Source organism: Tachypleus tridentatus, chromosome 8 (genome assembly GCF_004210375.1).
Source record: "Tachypleus tridentatus isolate NWPU-2018 chromosome 8, ASM421037v1, whole genome shotgun sequence".
In the NCBI taxonomy this organism is placed as follows: Eukaryota; Metazoa; Arthropoda; class Merostomata; order Xiphosura; family Limulidae; genus Tachypleus; species Tachypleus tridentatus.
The window spans coordinates 142,097,810-142,124,924 of record NC_134832.1 but is presented as its reverse complement, the minus strand read 5'-3'; the positions used below and the strand labels follow the sequence as shown (position 1 = coordinate 142,124,924).

Here is a 27,115-nt window from a genome sequence, read left to right as displayed (position 1 = left end):
TGTGGCATTGTTTACTTTTTGCTCTCAAGCAATAGTGCGTGATATCCCGTAAGACTGTTGATCCTATAATCTGTTGTTCTAGTCCTTCTTGGAAACCAAGTCTCGCATTGCTCAGTCGCATGGAAAAGTTTTCATACGACCTCGAGAAATGCCAATCACTCAGAAATGTCAAACACTATTATACTTCCCAGGACGTTGTAGAATTGAATCTGAAGCAAACTTCAATTTCCATAAATCATTCTGTCATTCCCGTAACAAGAGACTGATGGTCTTTCGACCAAGCTAAGTTTCCAGACTGTATATAACTGTATCTCATTCTCACACACTGATAATAAATATATTATGTGTTGTGAAAAAAGTGTGCACATGGGTCCACCAAATAACGACGACAAAACTGGTCAACGAAACGAACGTCAAGGTATTAAATAAACCCAAAGCTAGACTACTGATTAGGGGGGAAAAAAAAATTAGTTCCAAAACAAACAGACAGGATTATGTCAGCGTTCGGGTTTCGGTTGTGGACTTGTGAAAATCAATGAATAAAGCGTTGATGGGAAGACTCATATTAATTGGTTGTTTTTAAATACAAGCCTACATAATGAGCTGTCTGTACTGTTTCCACCACAAATATCAAAACCTGGCTTTTAGCGACGTAAGCCTGAAAACTTAACGCTGAACTGTTGAAGAGCAAAAATACATAATGGGCAATCTGTGCTTTGCCCACAACAGATACTGTGGTTTTATTTTTAGTGTCATGTTCTTGCATACCTTCCTCTGAGGGGGTCAGAACACGGGCGTTAATAATTTATATCGTTACTCGAGAAGAGTAAAAGTCAAAGGTCGAATTTTATCCATAAAAGACAATAGAAGTTTTCGGACAAGGAACCAACAACTGACCAACAGTTGACAATCAATGTTAGTTACTTCACCAAATAAATTCAGCCTAGAAAATGGAAGAAATAGTGAATATTTGCTAATGAGCTTTTAGTAGCTTTGATAGTTAACTCGTAGCTATGTAGACAACCAATCAAAATAAATTAAAATATTTTAATGTCACAAACAACACGTACAAAATCGTTACGTTTCTATGTTCGTAAAAGAATTCAATTCATATCTTTGCTTAAAAGTAAAGATAAGCTAAAGATATCGGCTGTGCGACAATCGAACCTCGAATTTTAGTATCATAGGCCCCACTGAATCACCAGGAGGCGAAATAAGATCAAAACTTTATGCAGTTTTAAAACTGTTCATAAACTTTCAGGAATTTGAAGAATTTTATTGGAGGAATTTGAGACGTGACAACTTTAAATTATCTTTTCATTATTTTCAATTAATTTTTAAATAATAATGCAATATATGTGTGAGATAGATGTCACTATTGTTTTAGATTTAATTCGTTGACTTGCATTAGTTAAATGTACATTTCTTCTATTCATATAACTGTTTTAATATTTCAAACATCTCTTTGTAACATATTTTAATAACTTTACCCATCAAGTCTTAAGTCCGCTAGTTTCACGTACTATAAACTTCAATATATTTATCTTAAACAGTAGCGACTTCACGTCAATTAGGCTTAATATTATACTACATTTATTGTTCAATAACGTTCATTCTAAACCTTTCACTCTAATATAAATACTGAATGGTTTCTGCTACATGTAACCACCGCACTACAATGACTTTTAAATCTTATGTCGTCTAGGTTGAAAAATAAACAAGGAAGTTCTTTCTTCGATTAAGAATATGAATTAAAGTGTTCATTGAACGTGACGGGTACAGGGTTGTTACAACAAAAATATTCATTTTCTATAAAAGAATATCTGTTTAAAGCACATTATGTCTGTTTATTTTTGAAGTTCGCACAAAGCTAGCCGTCCCAAATTTGGCAATGAAAGACTAGAGGAAAGGCAGCTAGTCATCACCACCGCCAACTTTTGGGCTACTCTTTTACCAACGAATAGTGGGATTGCCCATCACAATATAACGCCCTCCATGGCTGAAAGGGCGAACATGTTTTGTTTGACGAGGATTCGAACCTACGACCCTCAAATTACAAGTGGAGATTTCTAACCATCTGGTCATATCGGGCTGTAGAGGATGGGTAAAAAACACTGCACAACAAAGTTTTTGCTTCTTGAACACTGTTGGGTGTTCCTTTTAGGTTTTTGGCTGCTAATCACAAAAATCACATCCAAATTTTGCCCATCACGTACCGTTCCATCAAAATTTTCAGTTTTGTCATATTTTTTTTGCATTTGTGTCCAAAAAAATTTCGTTTTTGTAAGAGACCTGTGAACAATGTTTTGTGCAGTCTTAGCATGTCCAGGCATGAAATCAAGCCAGGTTGGAAGCTGTTCTGTGAAAGTATGCGGCCCGGGCATGCCTGGGCAGGCCAGAACCAGATTGACACTGTCCCACTTGACACTGTCCCAGAAGGCTATAAAAGTGGCTTGCATACACAGATGCTGCTCATTAGATTAATACAGACCTTATAATGTGTATGTATTGTTTCAGAATATAGCATTGCCTCAGTAGCACCGTAACAAGTAAGTTAGATGTTATAGACGTTTTACAGGACGATTGGTGTCGGTCAGTATGTCTCGTCAATGTTGTAACAGCCGCGATACATTCTGCTCCATTTGTGGCGAGTATACTCTTGTTCGTCAGAGACGCTCAATGACTGCTCTTGTGAAGAAAGCATATCATCTGTATTTCGGCTGTAAAATTGGTGATCAAGACCAGGAATGGGTGCCTCACATTACTTGTGCGACATGTGCTGTCTGTCTGAGAGCTTGGCTCAGAGGCACTCGAAAGACAATTTCGTTTGCTCTCCCGATGATATGGCGAGAACAGAAATACCATGTGACGGACTGTTACTTCTGTTTGTCTAATGTGTCTGGTTTCTCTGCCAAAAACAAGAAGTCAATTGAATACCATAATCTGCCTTCAGAAATGAGACCCGTGCCACATGACGACAGTCTTCCAATTCCGAAACCACCAGAGGAATGGACCTTAAACGAACCAGATAAAGAAACTGCAATGCAGGGAACTGGCAGTGACATTAATCCGGATTTTGAACCGTGCTCCTCAGGCGATCCACATTTCATAACACAGTCAGAATTAAACGATCTGGTCAGAGATTTGAATCTGTCAAAAGCAAAAGCCGAATTGCTGGGTTCGAGAATGTAGAAATGGTGTTTGCTGTCACCAGGTACGAAAATTTCTGTTTTTCGAAGCCGCCCAGATGATATAACCAAATTCTGTGCACAAGTTGACAGTCTCTGTTCTCTTGTTCTCTGCTTTGGGTCGTGACCATGACCCGCAAGAGTGGCGTCTCTTTATTGATTCATCAATGCTAAGCCTCAAAGCTGTTCTGTTACATAATGACAACGTTCACCCTTCAATACCTGTTGGCTATTCAGCACACATGAAAGAAACCTACGAGAACATGAAAATGTTGCTGAAGCACATTCAGTACAGCAAGTACAACTGGAATATCTGTGGAGATCTGAAAGTTGTTGCTCTGTTACTGGGACTGCAGCTTGGCTATACAAAGTACTGTTGTTTCATCTGTGAATGGGACAGTCGTGCCAAAGAGTCACATTATTCTAGACAGAGCTGGCCACTCCGTAAAAAGTTAGTTCCAGGACAGAAAAATGTGGCGCATAAACCGCTTGTCGACCCGGCAAAGATTTTTTTGCCTCCTCTTTACATAAAATTGGGACTTATGAAGAATTTTGTGAAAGCAATGAACAAAGAAGGCGAAGGTTTTCGTTATTTAAGACAGATGTTCCCAAGAATAACTGAGGCCAAGATCAAAGAGAGCATTTTTGTTGGCCCTCAGATCAGACATGTTATGAGTGACAAGCGGTCCGAAGATCTGTTAGTTGGGCCAGTAAAGATTGCCTGGAAAGCCTTCACAGACGTTGTTGACAATTTTCTTAGCAATTACAGAGCCCCACATTACATTCAGTTGGTAGACAAACTTCTCAAAGCATACAAAACAATGAAGTACAATATGTCACTCAAGATTCATTTCCTCCACTCACACATGGACTTCTTACCCGCAAATCACGGTGAAAGGTTTACCCAAAACATTGCTACAATGGAAAAACGATATCAGGGCAACTGAAATCCGTCAATGCTTGATGACTACTGTTGAACACTGCAACGCGATGCACCGGACATTGAATACGAACGAAAATCAGGAGCAAAACACTTTTAATTATGCTGAACTTAATAGCGTATTAGAAACATAAACGCAATTAAATACGTTATTGTCGGTAAATAGTTAACTGTCTATTTCTCAGAGTTCCTACGTGATGAAACAAAACCAAAACTATATTTGTGCATACCCACCAGGTACCTGTCACAATCAGCAAAAACTTTTCAGGAAGCAAAGCTTTTCAAAAAAATTGTTGTGCAGTGCAACACAGAAAGAGAGTGTAGTATATATACAGTCATGTGAAAAAGTTAGGACACCCTATGAAAGCCTGTGTATTTTTTGCAACATTTTTGGATATATAGATATTTAATCTAAATTTCAACAATACTGAGAGATTATAGGAATATAGCTAAACAATTAAAACTGAAGAAAAGACTTTTCAAGATATTCTGTAAATGTAATTCTACAAAAATGCATATTCTAACTGAGGAAGAAGTTAGGACACCCTACTCCCTAATAGCTAGTGTTACCCTTTTTGGCTGAAATAACTGCAGTGAGACGCTTCTTGTAGCCATCTATCAGTCTCTGACATCGGTCTGAAGAAAGTTTGCCCCACTCCTCAATGCAGAATTCTTTCAGCTGTGAGATGTTTGAGGGGTTTCTTGCATGCACAGCCCGTTTCAAGTCCCCCCCACAACATCTCAATGGGATTAAGATCTGGACTTTGACTTGGCCATTCCAGGACTCTTCATTTCTTAGTTTTCAGCCAGTCCTTGGTGGATTTACTGGTATGTTTTGGGTCATTGTCGTGTTGCAGGGTCCAGCTCTGCTTCAGCTTTAATTTTCGTACAGATGGTCTCACATGATCCTCAAGCACCCTATGATACACAGTAGAATTCATGGTGAATTCTAAGATTGTGAGCTGTCCAGGTCCTGCTGCAGCAAAGCAGCCCCAAACCATGACACTTCCACCTCCATGCTTCACAGTTGGTATGAGGTTCTTTTCCTGAAATGCTATATTTGGTTTACGCCAAACATGTCCTCTGTTGTGGTGTCCAAATAATTCAATTTTGGGCTCATCTGCCCAAAGAACATTATTCCAGAAGTCCTGGTCTTTGTCTACATTCTCTCTGGCAAACTTCAGTCTGGCCTTGATGTTTCTCTTAGAGAACAAAGGTTTCCTCCTTGTACACCTCCCATGCAAGTTAAACTTGTACAGTCTCTTTCTGATTGTAGAGGCATGCACTTTCACATCAACAGTAGCCAGAGCCTGCTGTAGGTCCAGTGATGACATGTTAGGGTGTTTGGAGACCTCTTTTAGCCTCTTGCGGTCTGCTCTCGGGGTGAACTTTGTTCGACGACCAGACCTGGGAATGTTGGCAGTTGTTTTGAAAGCCCTCCACTTGTTGACTATTTTACGGACAGTGGAATGGTGATTTCATAATCTTTTGGGATCTTTTTAAATCCCTTACCAGACTCATAAGCTGCTACAATTTTCTTTCTGAAGCACTCAGACAGCTCTTTTGCTCTCACCATGGTGCTCACTCTCACTTCAACAGTCAGAAGCACACCAAACTAAATGTCTGAGGTTTAAATAGGGCAAGCCTTATTCAAAATGCTGAGTAACGATCTTCTGATCATGTGCACCTAGTGTGATACACCTGTAAGTTGAGCCATTTTATGTGGGTATAAATGTGGGGGTGTCCTAACTTTTTCCTCAATTATAATATGCATTTTGTAGAATTACATTTACAGAAGATCTTGAAAAGTCTTTTCTTCAGTTTTAATTGTTTAGTTATATTCCTATAATCTCTCAGTATTGTTAAAATTGTGATTATATATCTATATATCCAAATATGTTACAAAAATACACAGGCTTTCATATGGTGTTCTAACTTTTTCACATGACTGTATGCATGTAATGCATTGCCTATGTGTAATATAACAACGTCTCTTGTTGGCCAATTCTCGTATTTTCATTCTATACTCAAACAACAACATATGTTTGAGGTCATACCGGGCCCAATTATGCTTGAAAACGCGGTCAAACTAAGGAGAATAGTGAATATTATATGAAATCTAATATACATGTAAACATAACTTTTACATTCAGTAAATCCGTATAACGGAAATAAAAGACAGATTTATTGATGTGTCGCAACAGACTTGGAGCTACTCAAGTTTGAACAGAAAAACAAATGTCATAAATATTGTGTAGAGCTATTCAGACACTGTTGTTATTTTCTGGAGTCATCCAGATTTATACAAAACGTAGAAAGTTGTATTGATTAGTAAACTGGAACGGATGACAGTTGTCCATAAAACACAACTGTTGCGGACAACGCTTCGAAAGTCTTCCGTTTAACTGTTGTCTACTGCACTTCTGTCTTTTCTTTAACAGGCGGTTGCCATCCGTTCCAATGTACTCGCCATGATGCTTTTTAAACCATCTATAGAAGAAGGCTTTATTATTATTATCTTATATGGTCTTACTTGTTGCGCAAACGGGAAAATTGCCATGGGTTACACGTATGTAAGGGCTCCCGATACTACGCTTTGTTAATCTACTTCTGAGTTTTCTTATAATTATAGGGCCCGATTTATTAAAGTTTGCCCGGAACTCCAGAATGACTGAGATTGCCCCTGTCTGCTATTCAGTGTACCAATCCAGGCCTGGTGGGTAAATAGAAATAACCGATACTATAATTACTATAAATTGAAGCTATCTAAGTTTTGTAAATAACGTGGAAATAAGTGTTGGTGTGGAGTGATCCAGGTAGGAACAGAACGTTGAAAAAGTAGAGCCATTATTGTTCAATGCAGCCATCCAAGGTTGAAGACAAAATAGAAACAAGTGGCAATGTTATTATTATTCTGTGGTTCATCCAGATTTCAAGAAAACGTAGAAACATGTCAAACTGTTATTATTCAGTCAAAAATGGTTACAAAACTCAGACTTGCGTAAAGGAAATAGACAATTATACACTTCCTACACAAACCCCAGTTGTAGAATAAGAAAAAAAAACAACTGAAAAGCCGAATGCAAATAAGGCTCAATTTATCAAAACCCATTGTGTGGCTGTCCTGCTGGTACACAGAGAAGATTCTAAACGTAAAATTAATTACACTTTTCACGTATGTTTATTTTCTGTACACGACATTAATCTACGCGCTATTGTGTACATCTGAAAGGTTTTTTCCTAGTTGTCTATCCACTTTATCTGTGTTACACGTCTACTTCTACGGTATATGCTATATTTTCGTTTCTTTTCTCAGCTAATTCTTGAGGGTTTTTTTTTTTTGTAAACTCGACTTCTTTCAATTCTGAACTCATGTTCCTTGTCTCTAAACGTCCAATAATTTATTTCAACTTTATTACTTCTTTATGGGACTTTCTGAAAGACCAATTACACTTTAGAATCTACACATTCCTCTAGTTAGGACTAACAAAACTTTGTGCATTTGTTTACATAAAAAAACTGAAACCTGTTTTCTGTTTATCCTTAGGATTACTTGTTTGGAAATCAGAGAGCGTAGTGTTTAGTCGGCGTATTTAATAATTTGTTCAGTTGTATTAAGTTAAATAATACTTATGTTTGATTCTCATTGAGTCTTACGATTCTTATTCCTTATTTCCAGTTGTTTCTTCCACCACCTAACTCCACTAAATCCTAAGTTTATATGTATATATCACTCCTACATTTTGCTTTAGGATATACATATTCATCTTCAGTTCCAATGGTTAGACTTATCTTACACTAGATCAAGTTTGTTGTATATTACTGATTATTTCGTCCTTTTTAAGTACTTGTCTCAAAAGTTATCTTATTCCCTATTTTCCTGCTTTTAATATTTTATGTCAGTTTAATATCTCTCATTCATTCACGTTTATCAGTTTTAATTGTCTAACTTTTCTTAATACACCCCTTATTTTATTATATATTGCTATAATAATAATAATATGTCTTTATAAAACACAAAGTCTTATTATTTTCTGTTTTCGGCCTTTCGTTTATTCTTCACTGCTTAAGTTTTCATTAAAGTGTTGCAAATAATAAAATGTCGTTATAAACGAGAAAGTGACGAATGATGCGAGACTTTGAGATTAAATAAATATATGCTCTTAGCTAAACCTTGGGGCCTGGCATGGCCAAGCGCGTTATGGCATGCGCTCGTAATCTGAGGGTCGCGGGTTCGCATCCGAGTCGCGCTAAACATGTTAGCCCTTTCAGCCGTGAGGAGTTATGATGTGATTGTCAATCCCACTTTTCGTTGGTAAAAGAGTAGCCCAAGAGTTGGCGGTGGGTGATGATGACTAGCTGCCTTCCCTCTAGTCTTACACTGCTAAATTAGGGACGACTAGCACAGATAGCCCTCGAGTAGCTTTGTGCGAAATTTCAAAACAAACAAACAAAAGCTCAACCTTAATATCCTTTATTTTTTGTTGAGATTTTTGACAGACCTTTAAAGCCCAAACCAACAAATCACCAGACGGCAGTGCGGTTTGTATCCGCATTACGTTCCAGATGTTGAAGACCGTAAAACGACACAAGCCTGCACTAACGCAAACTGTCAAGAAACAGAATTGTTGATGGTAAAATAAAGCATGGAAGATATTGAGGATCATTCCGGGAAGCCCTAAAAGCGAAACAAAACTAATCCTACTTTCTCTTCGGTGCGAAACAATATCCAACTGTATAGCATACTTCTAAATAAAAATAAAAGTAACAGAAAACTATATAACAAAGATAAACAAATAAAATCTAATGGTAATATATAAAAGCTATTAAAAGTTGTTGTTTTGGTTTTTTGGAATTCAACAACTTATTTGAATTTTTAAAAAACAATTAAATACTTTAAAAGATTCGAATTTATCCTAATAATACCAAATGCATATTATCGATTTGAAGGCTTAGAATTTTTCTGAAAAACAGATAATTTAGTAATACGTATAATAATTTCAAAGCCCTTAGGAGATAATGTTATAATATGAAGGTTTCAATTACAAAGATTTTATACGTCCTGCCATCTATTGAACAAAATGGTAACTTACTTTCATAATCATAAACATGAACCTCAGATCGAGGTGGGCGAGGAGTGCGTTTTACAGTAGCATATAAAGGTTCGTCTTTAGCCTAAAAAAACCCAAACAATAATTATTGTTGTTTTTTACGAGTTAAAACATTTCAGAAAATGTATATTTTCATTGTTTCATCTAAAGTAAAATTGCCCTGTGACTGGAAATAAACACAAATTATTTTAAGTATATAATACACATTTTCTACAATTAATCACTTTAACAAAAAAAATACACAATTATCTCATTAAAAGTGAGTGTACTTATCATTAGTCTAAAACATTAAGTGTTATTTGTAACTCTTTTATTGAACACAACAGTTTTTAACCTTCAGGTAGAAAAAACAAATAAATTAAAATAACTCTACAGCTGTCTGTGCTGCCACCTAGCAACAAAATTATGAAGAAATAATATCGTAAGATCGCTTAATGACGTACAAAATAATATTATGCCCAAATCCAGGAGCTAAATTTTATCAATACACTGAGAAAATAAAATGAAGTTTAGAAATACCTACTCTGATATGTCGTAAAGTAAGACATTTCAATAATACAAAAGTAAACTTTTTTGTGTTAGTGAAATCAAATTATCTGTCATTAAACTCACCAAACTATCGTTAACATCTCCAGCCTTTCTGTCCTCTGACTCTGATAACCGGGTAGTAGCATAAGGCTGAGGGTAAGTGAATGACTTGGCTCGACTTGGCGACGCTGAGGGTTTTTTAATTGAGTTCTTGTTGTCTAGGTTACTTAACTGCACGTTTTCTCGAGTCTGTCTTTTCCGACAGTTATACACAGAACTTCCTAGAACATGAACCGACTAAGAATGACACAATTGAAATGGGACACGTTTTAAACTATAACAGCTTTGTTTAATTCTGTTAATCGGTTATAAAAAAAATAAAATCAATATCGAAGTTCGCATAATTTTAGCAAGATATTTCTCTAACGCAAGCCTAACCATTATATTTCGTAATACGTCACATATAATAAAAACCTAGCGGTGAAATTACTTAAAAAACAATATTTCAAAATGAGAGAATGAAAATAAAACGTGTTTCTAAACCATAATTATGTTTCCAAATATGGAGACATGCGTGCATTGTCATTTCGAATTTATAATTGTCACCAACAGTAGAATATACTTCAATATACAAGAACTTGAAATGAAACGAACCACTTATTGAACTCTCTGAAGAATTGCGACGCCTTACAATCACACAAACCAGGAACATGACCACGACAACCACAACAAACGACACTCCAATTGGCAGTATAATGTTCAAGTCCAAGTAGATAGGGGTTTTCTCTCCAATAAGTATGGGGATGGAAGTCGTGTACACTACAAAAAAAACAACAACAACAACTACAGGAAACTGAACCTCGACTTATAACACATATCGATACATGAAATTTAATAACGTTTTCCATAGACAAATGGTTGTACAAAACGTATCAATGTTGATGTTAAAACAATATTGCTATATAAAAACCAACCATATTACCATTAGTATTATCATAAAAGCTGAATAACAATATGTTCTGTTAAATATTAACAGCTGCGAAGGAAGGATTCCTGCTTTCTCTAGATGGTTATTAACCACAGCTAGTAATAAACTTTAAGAATGTTCTGTTAAAGATTAACAGCTGTGAAGGAAGGATTCCTGCTTTCGCTAGATGGTTATTAACCACAGCCAGTAATAAACTTTAAGAATGTTCTGTTAAAGATTAACAGCTGTGAAGGAAGGATTCCTGCTTTCGCTAGATGGTTATTCATTTTCAATAGTAATTCTGATACAGAAGATTATAATATTCTGTGGATAGCTATTACCATTGAAAGTTAAATAACTAGATATTTGTCATCCGACATTTTTCGGGAAAACTAATTACCATGTAGGGTAGTTCAACACTTTCCACGAAATGCTATTACTTTGGAAAACCATTTTCCATAAATTTTTATGGAAAATCAGTATTTTATTTATTAAAGTCGAAAACATTCTGCTAAAACTAACCAAAAACCGTATACAACACGACATGTATTTAACTTACTAGTCACAGTCTGTGTAACAAAGAAATACTCTGCTTCAGTAGCCCCAGCCTCGTTGTGAGCTGTTACTTTGACCTGGTATCTTGTTCCTGGAGTGAGGAATGGAATGGTTATTTGTTTCTGCTCACTGAGAACTCTGTCAGACACAATACTCCAATTGTCGTCTTTCTGAGCCTTGTAGCTGACACTAAAGAACGTGATTGGACAACCTCCATCATGCCAAGTATCCAATCGGATGGTGACAGATGTCCTGTTATGGACCAGTAAGGACTCTTTGTTGGGGGCCACAGGAGCTAAGTAGAAAACCAAATTTAATTTTCCACATAAAATGAACTTTTTTTTTTTATTAACGTCACTAAGTTTCAGAATGGAGGACTGAACGAGTTTCAAGTTCCGTATATTTGAAATTTGTAAGTAAATGTTCCAGTAATAAAGTTGACGAATTAATCAAACATGTTCATGATTTTTCAATATATTATTTATAACAGAAACCTGCAAACCATTTGCGGTCAAATTAATATCTTTGTTTCAATAACATTTATTTAAACACAATTTCTAGGAAATACAAAATAATTCTAATCGTAAACACCGGAATTCATAGTTAGCAGAGAAGCTTTCACTTTTAGTTCGTTAGGGTGAAACTATTAATGAATGAACTTATAATGTTATTGCACGTATCAAACAACTTCAGACATTTTTCAAAACTTTAATAGGTCTCTTAATATACTGTTACACAAAATGTCAACTAAACTGTATTTACATCCGCCTTTTGTTTAACTCTGAAATGATGTGCGCACGTGTGCACATATAGAGGTAATGTGTGCGCGCGTTTGCTGAACAGACGATGACTGGTGATTATTAAAATTGATAAAAAGGTAATAATTGTTTAGTAATGCTTAAAACTAGTTTGTTATTGTCTCAAATCCAATGATATAAATATATATCTATACATCAAATATATCATCAGATAAAGTTACTGAGATATTTCACTGATATCTCAGTTGATTTCAGCTATTAAAGAATATCATCAGTTCTCTTGGTTTCAGCTAATATACTATCTCATCAGTTCTCTCAGTCTCAACTATTATTATATCTCATCAGTTCTCTCGGTTTCAGCTCAAAAACTATCTCATCAGTTCTCTCAGTCTCAACTATTATTATATCTCATCAGTTCTCATCAGCATAGCATTTCTTCATTTGAAGTACAATATACAATAACATACCTATTTCATCAGTTTAATTCACTATACTGTATTAACAATTCCCTAAATGTAAGATACAATAATTCCCATTATTTAATCTAGAACAGAATCTTATAAATTCCCTTAGTTTAAGCTAGTGTAGTACCTCAACTCCTAGGGTTCACGCTAGTGTAGTATTTAAATTCTTTCTGTTAAAGCAAGTACAGTACCTCTTTCACTAGGATTAAGCTAGAATAGTACCTTAGTTTTCTGGATTTAAAGTAGTACAGTACCTCAATTCTTTGAGTTTAAGATAAACCCAGCGAATGAGTTATTGTACTAAGCTAACATTGTATCTCATTCACTAGGTTTAAGCTGGTATGATACCTCAGTTATCTGTGTTTAAGCTAGTATGGTACCACAATTCTCTGTGTTTAAGCTAGTATGGTACGTCAGTTCTCTGTGTTTAAGCTAGTATGGTACTTCAGTTCTCTGTGTTTAAGCTAGTATGGTACCTCAGTTCTCTGTGTTTAAGCTAGTATGGTATCTCAGTTCTCTGTGTTTAAGCTAGTATGGTACCTCAGTTCTCTGTGTTTAAGCTAGTATGGTACCTCAGTTCTCTGTGTTTAAGCTAGTATGGTACTTCAGTTCTTTGTGTTTAAGCAAGTATGGTTTTAAGTTACTGTAGTCTCACACCCACTTTAAAGCTTCAACAAAGTCTCACCCATTCCTTCAGTTTTAGTGCTTATCACGTTGCTTGGCTCTCCTTTTCCTGCAGAATTGAAGGCCAATAGGTAGAACTGGTAGCGAACCCCGCACTTCAAACTTGTAAGTTTGTATCGCTTAAACTGTCCTGATAATGTCTTCTCCTCCCATTCAGCTTTATCCTGCTTGTAGTAGAGCAAATAGCCTGCATTCAAAAACAAAGTGAAGCTGTTATAGTCTTATCAGTTTATCCTATTTGTAGTAGAACAAACAGCCTGTATTCAAAAACAAAGTGAAGCTGTTACAGTCTCATTAGTTTTTCCTGCTTGTAGTGAAGCAAACAGCCTGTATTCAAAAACAAAGTGAAGCTGCTACAGTCTCATCAGTTTATGCTACTTGTAGTAGAACAAACAGCCTGAGTTCAAAAACAAAGTGAAGCTGTTACAGTCTTATCAGTTTATCCTACATATAGTAGAACAAACAGCCTGAGTTCAAAAACAAAGTGAAACTGTTACAGTCTTATCAGTTTATCCTACTTGTAGTAGAACAAACAGTCTGTGTTCAAAAACAAAGTGAAGCTGTTACAGTTTTAGCAGTTTATCCTACATATAGTAGAACAAACAGCCTGTGTTCAAAAACAAAGTGAAACTGTTACAGTCTCATTAGTTTATCCTACTTGTAGTAGAACAAACAGCCTGTGTTCAAAAACAAAGTGAAACTGTTACAGTCTCATTAGTTTATCCTACATATAGTAGAACAAACAGCCTGAGTTCAAAAACAAAGTGAAACTGTTACAGTCTTATCAGTTTATCCTACATATAGTAGAACAAACAGCCTGTGTTCAAAAACAAAGTGAAACTGTTACAGTCTTATCAGTTTATCTTGTTGTAATAAAATGAATAGCTCGTCGTCGCAAGTTTGGTTTGTTTTGAATTTCGCGCGAAGCAACACGAGGGCCATCTGCGCTAGCCGTTCCTAATTTAGTAAGAGACAAGACGGTTAGTCAACACGATCCACCGCCAACACTTAGCCTACTCTTTCACCAATTAATTGAAGGGTTGACCGTAACTAAATAACGGCTGAAAGGTGGAGTATCTTTGGTAATAGGGACTCAAAACTGCGACCCTCAGATTGATAGTTAAAACCCTAATCAACAGGCCATACCAGGCTAGTTGTGGTAAGAAAAGTATAACAGTAACACAATTCAGTTTTTATTTTTCAAGTTTGCTGTAAAATACAGTCTCTGATTACATAAAGAAAGCCTGTGAGACGTACCATTTGATCTTTGCTATAGGCTATAGCACAAACGTCTATCACAGGTCAAAGGGAACCAAAACTATGAAATTGATAGCAGAGATCTCGTGATGATAAGAAACCCACTAGATGTAAAAATGTATCTCAAGATAGTTGGTATGGGTAACAAAACTTTAATTAAAATAAAGTACAGAGTTTCGACCTTTTTAGGTCATCTTCAGGTTAACATACCTCCTGTATGAGCCATTTGATACGACAACAGTTATAAATAGAAGGGTTAGCTGTTTCACCATCTTCACAAATACTTATAAGTTTATCCTGCTTGTAGCAGAGCAGTTGTTTGAATAATTGTTTTAGTATTAAGTACAAAGCTGTTTGTGCTCTGTCGATCACGGGTATCGAAACCCGGATTATAGCAGTGTGAGGCTGCAGACATACCGCTGTCACACTTGGGGGCATGTAGCAGAGCACGTAGCCCGTGCGTCTTGCTAATGCTCGAGGAATATTTTAAAAATGGGTTAAAAAGGAAACTTGATCTACAACTGTCCGTTATCTCGGTGAAACATATGCAGATCAGGATTTTATTCCCTTTACGTAAAATAAATTTTTAAACTAAAAGATAATCTTAAAAAAAACAACTTTACCTGTAACAAGGTTGTTGTCCATGGTGTTGTCTTCCCACGTTATTTCAACAGAAGAGTTGGTGGAGGTTAAGACACGCAAGGTTGGAGACGTAGGTGGATCTGATGAGAAAAATGGGAGGATCACTATTTATTTCACACCAGAGGGATCAAGACGTGTGGTGAGATATGAAAACAAAAGATGACAAACCTTTTGAAGCTATGAGACGAAGTTTATAATACAGCAGTAATAAAAGGTGAAGTTAGAATGCTATACGATCATAAAACGAAATATCTTCTTTTCTTGGTATTGTATGAAAGACCTAACACTATTATATCATAAGACGAAATATTTTCTTTAATTGTATGGAATACCTAACACCATCAGATCATAAAACGAAATATCTTCTTTTCTTGGGATTGTATGAAAGACCTAACACTATTATATCATAAGGCGAAATATTTTCTTTATCTGGGATTGTATGGAATAACTAACACCATTAGATCATAAGACGAAATATCTTCTTTCCTTGGGATTGTATGAAAGACCTAACACTATTATATCATAAGACGAAATATCTTCTTTATCTGGGATTGTATGGAATAACTAACACCATTAGATCATAAGACGAAATATCTTCTTTCCTTGGGATTGTATGAAAGACCTAACACTATTATATCATAAGACGAAATATTTTCTTGATCTGGGATTGTATGGAATAACTAACACCATTAGATCATAAGACGAAATATCTTCTTTCCTTGGGATTGTATGAAAGACCTAACACTATTATATCATAAGACGAAATATCTTCTTTATCTGGGATTGTATGGAATAACTAACACCATTAGATCATAAGACGAAATATCTTCGTTTCTTGGGATTGTATGAAAGACCTAACACTATTATATCATAAGACGAAATATCTTCTTGATCTGGGATTGTATGGAATACCTAACACCATTAGATCATAAGACGAAATATCTTCTTTCCTTGGGATTGTATGAAAGACCTAACACTATTATATCATAAGACGAAATATTTTCTTTATCTGGGATTGTATGGAATAACTAACACCATTAGATCATAAGACGAAATATCTTCTTTTCTTGGGATTGTATGAAAGACCTAACACTATTATATCATAAGACGAAATATCTTCTTGATCTGGGATTGTATGGAATACCTAACACCATTAGATCATAAGACGAAATATCTTCTTTCCTTGGGATTGTATGAAAGACCTAACACTATTATATCATAAGATGAAATATCTTCTTTATCTGGGATTGTATGAAAGACCTAACACCATTAGATCATAAGACGAAATATCTTCTTTCCTTGGGATTGTATGAAAGACCTAACACTATTATATCATAAGATGAAATATCTCCTTTATCTGGAATGGTATGAAAGACCTAACACTATTAAATCATAAGACGAAATATCTCTTTTATTTGGAATGGTATAGAAGATCTAACACTATTACGTTACAACACAAAATATATGTTTTACATGAAATGTTTCTGGATCATGTCATGATGCATGAGAGGTCATATACGACTAGTGTTGAAGAAACTTTTGTAAAACAACAGTCAAAAACCGATACATCATTGTTGGCTGAACAAGAATATTACTGTTGACGTCATACATACGTATATATAATGTCACAGTTAAAAAATATTAATAGCGTGATATTGTTGTAATAGTATCTGCTATTGGCATATTATTTAAAATTATTCAGTAAAAATAATAAGTGAAAGTCTAGTCCAAATAACAATAATAAAAATGGTTTATTTCTTCAAGCGTAACAATACATCTAACGTTTAACACATACTAATTTCACATCTTAAGTTCCCCATTAAAATATAAACTCAATAGTAACACCTCTTAACTACCTGAATAGGTAGCCTACAGTAAAAGATAATCCGACTAAATCATACACTACGGACTATTTAACTAAATAAAGAACTCACTCCATTAGTGACACGAACCTAACTCGCATTTTTCTTTGCAGTTGTGTTGGTAAGGGAGGGAGGGTAAAGGGGAAGTAGAGAACATATCTAGTACCTTACCATTGTGTAAACTGTTTCTCATGTTCAGTGTTAACAATCAAGTACCTTACCATTGTGTAAACTGTTTCTTAGTTCAGTGTTAACGGTCAAGTACCTTACTATTGTGTAAACTGTTTTAACCGTCGTAACAATAACAGTTTACACACATATCAGAGAGTTACGTTAAGAAAATCTAACTGCCATTAGAAAGTCCTGTGTACATACGTGATACGTGTTACGTTACACTTCCTTCCGGTTAAACCTAGAAATGCCTGGATTAAAAACACAGCCTACAACACTGCACCTCGTTCGATTGTTCCTTTAACAAATCAAGAAAGCAATAAATGACACGTGAGACTTAAACAGCTTTTCAGGGTTAAAAATGTTAATATTTGTAAATCTAAACACTGCAATATGTGAAATAAAGTAAATACAAAATCGTTCTTTCTACACTAATTTTTGTCTTTAAATTAACCGTCGTGCTCGCGTCCCCAAGTTATGCAGTGCCCAGCAATGGTCAGTTGCAAACTCTCTTTGTTAACTTGACGATGACCTAAGTAAGTCGAAACGTTGTTCTGTACTTCATTTTAATTACAGTTTCATTATCCATACCAAACTTCATTAGAATACCTTTTTATTTGAGCTTTTATTGTAAAAAACGGCGAGATAATTTTTTTAGATCACATATCTTGGCAAACGTTTCACTGTATGAAGACCTAGTCTCCCATGACCATGTTTAAGCAGACAAGAGGAACCGATGTCTATTGCAACTGACGAGGGTCTTCAGAGATATATGACAAAACAAGACTGCTGTGACTACATTTTATTTGAATGTTTTTTCCTATGAAAAACATTTGTTGATTTCCAAGCGTGACTGGAAACCTGCCTTTGAGTTTGGCTCTGATATTCGTGGAAAGCTACACTCGGATAATCTGTGCTAGCCATCCCCATATTGGAACTGACATAGTAGACGGAAGACAGCCAGTTAACAACAACAAGCGCAATCTCTTGGGATACTTTGAATTAATAGTTGGAGTTGAGGCTCACTCTTATAAACTATCCATGTCCCAACAGAGTCAAGAGTGGTTTTATAACAACGGAATACGAAGTGTGCATTACTGAATCAGTCTACAGGCCTGATCATAGAAACTATAGAACGTTTAACCTTATAACGTTATTCTAGTTTCCATGATCAGGCCTGTATATGGCAGTTAAAACAACGTTTTAAGGTTAAACATTCTACAGGCCTGATCATAGAAACTAGAATAACATTGTAGAGTTAAACATTCTACAGGCCTGTTCATGGAAGCTAGAATAACGTTTTAAGATTGAACATTGTACAGGCCTGATCACAGAATCCAGAATAACGTTGTAAGATTAAGCATTCTACAGGTCTGATCATGGAAGCTAGAATAACGTTTTAAGATTGAACATTGTACAGGCCTGATCACGGAATCAGAATAACGTTGTAAGGTTAAACATTCTACAGGTCTGTTCATACTCCATTTTTTTTAACTGGGTTTACTAGAAATTGAAAGAATTCGAGAAATTTAACAACAGACAGACTTACAGTCTTTTTAAGTACTAGACACAGAATCTTACGTCACCTCTAGCAAAAACTTTGTAAAATCAAGTGTTTTAAGTTATAAATCGGTTTTGTAACATTTGTTGTTAAGATATGTTTAAACTTAATGTTATCTATCTTGTTTTAATTTCCGTCTACACAGTTGACTTATCTGAGGAAAGTTACATATTTTAGTATACGACACATTTTGTGAATGAACAGTTAACTTAACAGTTGGTACAGAGGTTTTGGTTATGTCTGGAGTTCAACACTTTGAATTTGGTCAGGTAAGTAGTCTTACCGCAGTACTTAGAAATGTCTTGAATTTAATGTTTGGCTTCCAATCAGCTCACATTTTGGTATGACCAATCTTATACTGTTTTTGGTAGTGCCAATTTTGTAATAACATTCAGTAGGATCAGATTTAATATTTTGTACAACAAGCCTTACAAGTCGCTTTACTGTTTGGTATATGGTAACTCACGGAATCTTGTTTGGCTAAGTCATCCTTGGCTTACCATTTGGTATAGTCATTCCGATATTACTGTATAAAGGAGTCAATTTGACATCGCCGCCTGATGGTTTGGTCAATGAAAGATTATCATATGGTACAGTCAAGATTATCATATGGTACAAGTTTTCGATTGTTACGGAGAATTTATTTTGCCTTTTGAAAAAATCCCTGTTAATTTGCTTTTAAGCTAGACCTATCTTAACTTACCATTTGGTAAGGTCTGCACGAGGACTTCGTCAGAGTAAGGACCAGCCCCCTTGCTGTTGAAGGCCTGCACTACGATGTTGTATTTGGTGAAACGACGAAGGTTATTCACGTGTGTTTCATCTACTGCAGTTTCACCATCCATGCTTAACGTTTTATACACGTAAGGATCCGCTGATCCTGCCTTCTTGTAGCCAATATAGTAACCTTTGAGCTCTCCAAATCTCACCTCTGGACGTGGTGGCTGGAACAGAAGTAAAAAAAAAACAACAACATTCACTTAAGAGAGTGGATATCAAAAGCAGAATTACAAGGAAAAGTGAGAACAATTGGTAATTTACAATTATGTGATCGAACATTGGTCATTGCACTCCAGAACATTAGCAACAACTAGTCTAAAACGTTCATAATTAAGTCTCGAACACCGAGAATAACTAACCGCAAACATAAAAAACAACAACAATATAAAACCATTAATTATAATTAATTAATTATAATTCAGTCACAAACATTACGAATAATAACTAAAACCTAGTATCAAACGTTAAGATAACAGCTAACAATTTCGAAAACATTGAAAACAGAACAAGTAATCGTAAACTTTCAGAAAAATAGCTAATTAGTCACAAGTAATGACACAAACTAGTCACAAACGTTAAGAGTAATGACTAGAATTAGTCACAAACAATGAGAAGAAAGTCTAGATGCACACTTTCAGTAGTAAAAATTAGTTGTCCCCCCCTTGGTAGAACAGCGACCAAGTTAAGGACTTAAAACGCTATAATCCGAAATTCGATTCCTCGCAGTAGACAAAACAGATAGCTCCGTGTGGCTTTGCTCTAAATTAAACACCAGAAAAAGCAGTACTTTTGTTATAAGTCCTGGCAGCATTCTAGTAGTATTTGTACTGTATGTGAAATCAGTTGTGTTTGTGAAATTAATATTTGTTCGATGCTGTATGGACGTGTAAGAAATATAGTGTAAAAATGTTACTGGGGAACAGACAATGTAGTATACATGTAACAATTGAAACCTGATGGTTTAGTACAAACAAATACATCCAACCTGGGATTTCTATCTTCCTTGAACATGAATTATTGACTCTAAAGATTAACTTAAAAGTAACAACAAAAAAGTAAAACTATTAAGTATATGCTCATATCCCTTACCTCCCACGCAACTTTTACTGAGTGGGAACTTGTAGGCACAGCTTGGACGTTGACTGGAGGTCCTCCAGGAGCTGTGTGGTTATTTATTAAAATATATATAAAAAAGACATTCGTATTATATGTTGACATTTGAAATGTTTATTAGATTTTGTGTAAGAACCACGATTTTCAGTACTTCATCTAACGAAAACAAAATACACGTTTGTTTACGAGATGTGTTTTCAGAGTAATAAAGTAAAGCATAATAAACTACAATGATGTTGTTATAAAACATTAAGATTATTAGTCTAATATTAAAACCTGTTCTCACATTCTTCATCAGTTTTGATACGAACTGGTTCACTCAGGCCACTAAATCCCAAGCTGTTTTTCGCTCGAACACGAATATCGTACGTGGTAACTGGTTGTAATCCTTTAATTATTGTCATTGTTTCCGATCCGTGCACCGAAATATTGTTCACCGAAACACTGTGCTGCCATCTATCTGTAATAAGTAGCGTAAAAATGGTTAAAAATTAACACTTAATATCGTTTTGTTAGATTTTTGAAGATAACGTGTAAACATAAAGAGAACTACTAACATAGGCAGTAAGTAACTTTAAATAAATTGTCATAACATTGTAACTGTATTAACTGTAAGTGTGTACTGTTCGTCTTATTAAGTATCTTATTGTATATCAGAACGGCTGGTATAGGTATTAATACTTTTACTAATAAAGCAGAGAACAACGTTTCGATCTTCCTGTTTGTAACGCCCCCTACAATCCCGTACCCCTTTATACTCTCGTCCCTATGACTTGTGCCCGGTAACGTCCAGTTGCAAACTCTCCTTTGTTAACCTAAAGATGACCGAGGAAGGTCAAAACGTTGTTCTCTCCTTATCAGTAAGTGTTAATACCCATACCAGCCGTTCTGTGATACATTTTTATTTCAAGTGGGTTTTTCGTCATAAAGAATCAAGAACTTTTTACTTCTGACCTTCGCAGTGAGCTTTCTTTGATCATAGGTTATTAATGTAACGTATGTCTTACCTTTTTCTTCTTTCCACTGGACTTCGTACTCTATTATGGGAGAGTTGCCGCTGTAAGGCGAAGCCCATTCTATTGTTACACTTCTACTAGTGACCAGCTTAATTTGCAGGTCTTGGGGAGTATCGGGTGGTTCTGCCAAAAACACGTGATGAACTGATCAAGTTAGATAATTATCATATATATATATATTGGTGTCTGTTTGAAATGCAACTTAAATATCTGTACAATTCAACAGAGGGCGCCACAAACGATATTCTTGGTGGTTTTCACGTAAGGTAAAAGTTTAATGTAATGTTTTACCTTCATGGATTTGCCATTGAGTGTCTATAATTTAAAAGCCGCAAGTTAAAACATTGACCACTTAGAGATATCTGCTCCAGAACCAGTTTCTTTCAGAAGATCAATTCTATACGTCTTTCCCCCCCCCCGGGGTACAGAGGTATGTTTGCGAACTAATACTGCTAGAAACCGCGTTTCGATACTCGTAGTGGACAGAGCACATATAGCCCTTCGTGTTGCTTTGTATATAATAACAAAACAAAGAAACTGTACGGTTTTATCAAGAAATAAGATTTCAACGCAAAATCAAAATACCCATAAGTCCAAATTCTAATGATAGACCACTTGGATGTTATGATAAAACATACACAGATATGCTCTTTTTCGTGAAATACTATAAGAAATAGACAACATTATGAACGTTTAAAATTAGACAAAACAATAAAAACAACCGTTGATACAGGAAAAACGGTTGATTGTATCGAAAAATAAGTTGCTGACTCAGAAGTTTTGCTATGATGTATGTTTAACAACAATGACGAGCAATGAAATTGTCAAAATGTTCGATATTTTTCACTTTTTAAGTTAAATCTACTATTCAGGTATTTTAAACTGTTAAATGTTAGTAATTAGGTTGTGGCGTCTTTTGATCTGATACCTTTTTGTATCCCAGTGGGAAAACGTTAAATCTACGGATTCACAATGCTAAAATCCAAGGTTCGATCCCTGCGGTGGACACAGGAAGATAAAAAAGGCCTCGCATGGCCAGATTGTTAGGGTGCTTGACTCGCAATTTGCGGGTCCGAGGTTTAAATCCTCGACCCACTATTCGTTGATAATAGAGTAGCTTGAGACTTGACGGTGGGTGGTGGTGACACCTGCCATCCTTCTAGTCTTTCACTGCTAACTTAGAAACAGCTAGCCTTCGTGTAGCTTTGTAAGGAATCCATGACAAACCGAACCTTTACTAGGCCTAAACACACTTGTTTCTTTTTCAAACGCCCCCCGCTAGTACAGCGGTATGTCTCCGGATTTACAATGCTAAAATCAGGGGTTCGATTCCCCTCGGTGGGCTGAGCAGATAGGCCTTTGTGGCTTTGCTATACGAAAAACACACACACACACACTTTTTCAAACAAACGTTCTCCACCGCGAAATTAAAATTCGTGTTATTACTATTTCTACGCATTAAATTTTACAATATTATTACAGTTTTTTTTTCTATTTATTCATCAAAGGTGAAATTTCAAATGTAATCCGTGACAAAAGGCTTAATATTCTAAGTTTAAAAAAATCCGTTTGCAAATGCTTACACTTCAACAGGTCCTTTTATTTTTCAAATTGACAATAATATTTTACACGAACATAGATATATATATACACTTAGGTATAACATATTCCAATACCTTCAATTTGTGTCTGAAGTAAATTTTTCAATTTACAATTGTCATAGATGTCTTCCTGCTAATGTTTAATTTATGTTTGTTTGTTTGTTTTTGAATTTCGCGCAAAGCTACACGAGGGCTATCTGCACTAGCTGTCCCTAATTTAGCAGTGTAATGCTAGAAGAAAGGCAGCTAGTCATCACCACCCACCGCCAACTCTTGGGCTACTCTTTTTACCAACGAATAGTGGGATTGACCGTCACATTATAACGCTGAATGTTTAATTTAGACAAAACAAATACTTTAAGTCACGCATAACATTACTTATATTTAGAATGGTAACAGGCTTACACACGAGTGATGACGAATTGTACACAACAGTGTTTTTTGTTTATTTTAGATCAATGCCAAATTAGGCTATTTCCTGTGTCTACTTCGTCGAACCCTGTATTTTAACGTCATAGGTTCATAAACCTTCCGCTGTCCTGCCCATTGACTCACATAAAAGAAAAAGATAAAGAATTTTTGTATATATATTGTTATTATAATCAACTATTTTGTATTATTATTATTATAATTAATTTTTTTCAGTTACATCAATAAAATATTCCTTTAGAACAATTTTTTCTTAACAAAATAAATGAGGTACCCAGCTAATGACTGTATCATGTTTTGTTGAAACTTAACAAAATATACTGAACCTAAAGGTATGTGAATTATAATTTTATAAATTTATTGATATTGTAGTAAAATGTCTAACATTTTTACTAATATTTGCATGGTGGAAAAATAGGTTTTTTTTTCTAGAAGTAGATGTTTTGATAGTGTTCTATTTCACACTCTTGGACACAAAATACGTTTACCTACAGTTCGTGAGTCCAATAACTTTAAAAGATATAAAAGGATGCTGAAATGTTACTGTTTTACGTTATATATTTAATGTTTTAATCTACTCGTTTCCCAAAGGGACGTGATGTTAAGATTTAGAAAGTTCATGAAAGATAAAAATCGAGAAGTGATGGGTTAGTGAACTCACTGTCTTAAAGGTTATTTAATGCTAGAAGTTAGGGTTAGTGAGTTTGTTCTACTCTTCAGTCGGTGAGTTTGCGTATTTATATATTGATCCAACAATCTAAGTGAGTTAGGCGTAGATACAAGTAGTCTCGTAATTTATGTTGAAACGTTGTATTTAGCGTTAGGGTTACATTGGATTCAGAATTTATTGTGAAAAGTTTATTTATGAAATTAAGCCTAAACGTGAACGTGGCTGTAGTAAACGTTTATAGAAGAAATGAGTTACTTCGTTATTATTAGATGGACTGAAGTTTGCGTTGTTTTTTTTTTACCAAATAAACGAAAAGAGCCCGCCCAACGATAGACTATGTTAAAACACTGTTATCGATAGTGAAGTTACTTTGGTGAAAATAAAACTTTGACAAAATTATAAGATGACAACCCGCTTACGAATTGTGATCGATACAGTGTTAGATATGATGAAACAATGAAAAACTGAAGAAGAAAGAGATATAAAACTTAGAATATGAACAAGTAAAAAATAGACAGAAAATTAGAATTACAAGGCAACAAATTAGAGGAAAAGAAAGAGAGAAAAATAAAATCAGGAAGAAATAGACAGAAAATTAGAAAAACGACACAAAAATTAATATAAGAACAACAAGCTATTCAGTTTGTTTTCTATTCTCATATGAGGACTAGCTTTAATGACATTAACTGACGTTCAAACAGAAATATTTAACACTTACCAAGGATTTGAAGTAATATGTAGAAATAAGAATACGAAATCAATTAGTATTCAGTGATGGCTTAGTCAGTTCAGTGTCAGAACATTTATTCAGAAGTGAGAGTTATTACATTTGTTATTCAGCTACTCGATGATTTAGTACTTTCGTTTATCGGTCTAAGCTAAATGGAGAAGGAAACTCTCTTGAAATATTGTTTATGAAATCAAGCCTATAAGTGAATGTGACGTTTATTGTATCAATAATTTATGTCTAGTGTACTTGACATTGATGTTATCGAAAAAGTCTAAATGAACCCGTGAACCAATTGAACATTACTTATAATTAATACCACAATAATTATATATACATATCCAATCTATTAAATATTTTTCACTACTGCTTCCTAATATACCAAAAAACTTAACATAGTTTGAGCGTTAATTTCCACCTTACCTAGGCCTGACTAATAATCCGAGGGTCGCGGGTTCGAATCCCCGTCACACCAAACATGCACGCCCTTTCAGCCGTTGGGGCGTTATAATGTTACGGTAAATTCCATTATTCATTAGTAAAAAATAGCCCAAGAGTTGGCGGTGGGTGGTGATGACTAGCTGCCGTCCCTGTAGTATTGCATTGCCAAATTATGGACGGCTATCGCAGATAGCCCTTGTATAGCTTTACGCGAATTAATAAAATAACAAAAAATACCAACTTACCTTGCATAATCAGTTGAATATTCGTTTCGTCACTGCCATATGGATTGGAGGCAATACATGTGAACAAAGAAGAATCTCGTCTGTCAGCAGAATGTATAACCAACAATGACGTCACACCGTTAGAATGCACTGTTTCCGTAATAACATACCTAGAAATGTATATACAAGTAAAAATACAAAACTAAATCACACGATCGAGGTGCTACCTATAATAAATTTTGTCTCACCGAATACATTAAAGGAATGGGCTTCACAGCCACCAAAACTGTTAAATTGAACTCGAGTACTTATCTAACGCCTGTCTTCTTATTTGTCACTCAGCATATTTGTAAATATAAAAACTGACCAACCTTGATATTTCTTGAGGATGGAAAGGCTGTTGGTCTTTCAACCACACAATGGATATCGGCCGATCACCCCTAGCTTCACATTTAAGTTTAGCATCATGGGCTCTCCTCACCGTTTCGGCTCGAAACTTCGAAGGAAAATGGGCAGGAACTAGAAATGATAAAATAAAATACATTTTTCTCTGCATTTTCTCTTAAAACCAAATTAGTTTGTCTGTGTATGGAAACTTCAAATATTTCCACATATGGTTCTATAAAAGCTATGGTTCTATAGCTTCATCAAAAACCCTGTCATGTAGGTTTGGACTTTAGTAAATGAAATATAATCCTTCAAATCTAGCCAAAATCAGCATTATATTGTATTTGTTGCACAGATCGAGCACCAAATTCTAGTGTTATAAGACCTCAACGTTATACTGAGTCATCGGGGATATAAATGAAACGAGCTTAATGGGAACACATGCACCACGGTTATTAAAATATAATTCAAAGTGATATCTTTTTAATGCACCCACAACCAAAACATGCGGTATGGGATGCGACACACGAACGCGTGGGGCCATCCACATTCTGTCACATTGTCGCACTAATCCCTGTACATTGATCTATCTGGCAAAATACAATGTCAATTGGATATGTAAGATTATATTGTTACTGTGATAAAGATAAAGCATGGCTATCTACATATATCGATGTATGTGACAAAATAATATATACAATAAGGCCACCTTTTCTGCTGAAATACGAGATGTCAATGCCAGAAGTGGTGAAAAACGTTTAAAGGTTTATGAACTGTAGCGCCATCTACCGGAGTTTACCAAAAATAAATATTCCTAAAAGAAACGAAACACTTTGAAAATTAAAGATTCAGATAATTATAAAACTAACTACCATGTGAGCAACACCCATTTCTTTACAACAGAACACAGTTTTAAATAAAATTACAGTTCTCACGACAAGAACACGATATTAAGTAGGGCTGTTTGTGAGGGTTTGATTATATCTTTATTGATCTGTTTGTTTGTTTGTTTGTCTTTGAATTTCGCACAAAACTACTC

At 35.3% G+C, this 27,115-nt stretch overlaps 1 protein-coding gene across 3 annotated transcripts in view; it reads right to left on the bottom strand.

The window, feature by feature from the left end:
• The window catches only part of LOC143223631 (cell adhesion molecule Dscam1-like), a 118,896-nt gene that overhangs the window by 11,797 nt on the left and 79,984 nt on the right, over positions 1-27,115 (bottom strand). Inside the window, exons 8-20 of one of the 3 annotated variants that reach the window (XM_076451829.1) lie at positions 26,061-26,208; positions 25,711-25,859; positions 21,589-21,720; positions 20,868-21,041; positions 20,558-20,628; positions 19,392-19,632; positions 15,076-15,174; positions 13,197-13,382; positions 11,294-11,584; positions 10,422-10,586; positions 9,852-10,048; positions 9,222-9,303; positions 8,587-8,876 (exon numbers count right to left, since the gene is read on the bottom strand). In XM_076451829.1, the coding sequence (XP_076307944.1) occupies positions 8,830-8,876; positions 9,222-9,303; positions 9,852-10,048; positions 10,422-10,586; positions 11,294-11,584; positions 13,197-13,382; positions 15,076-15,174; positions 19,392-19,632; positions 20,558-20,628; positions 20,868-21,041; positions 21,589-21,720; positions 25,711-25,859; positions 26,061-26,208 (1,982 nt within the window). In that variant the 3' untranslated portion in view covers positions 8,587-8,829. Of the gene's footprint in view, positions 1-8,586; positions 8,877-9,221; positions 9,304-9,851; positions 10,049-10,421; positions 10,587-11,293; positions 11,585-13,196; positions 13,383-15,075; positions 15,175-19,391; positions 19,633-20,557; positions 20,629-20,867; positions 21,042-21,588; positions 21,721-25,710; positions 25,860-26,060; positions 26,209-27,115 lie in introns of those variants that run through there. The other 2 variants (XM_076451831.1, XM_076451830.1) reach the window with 2 other exon arrangements.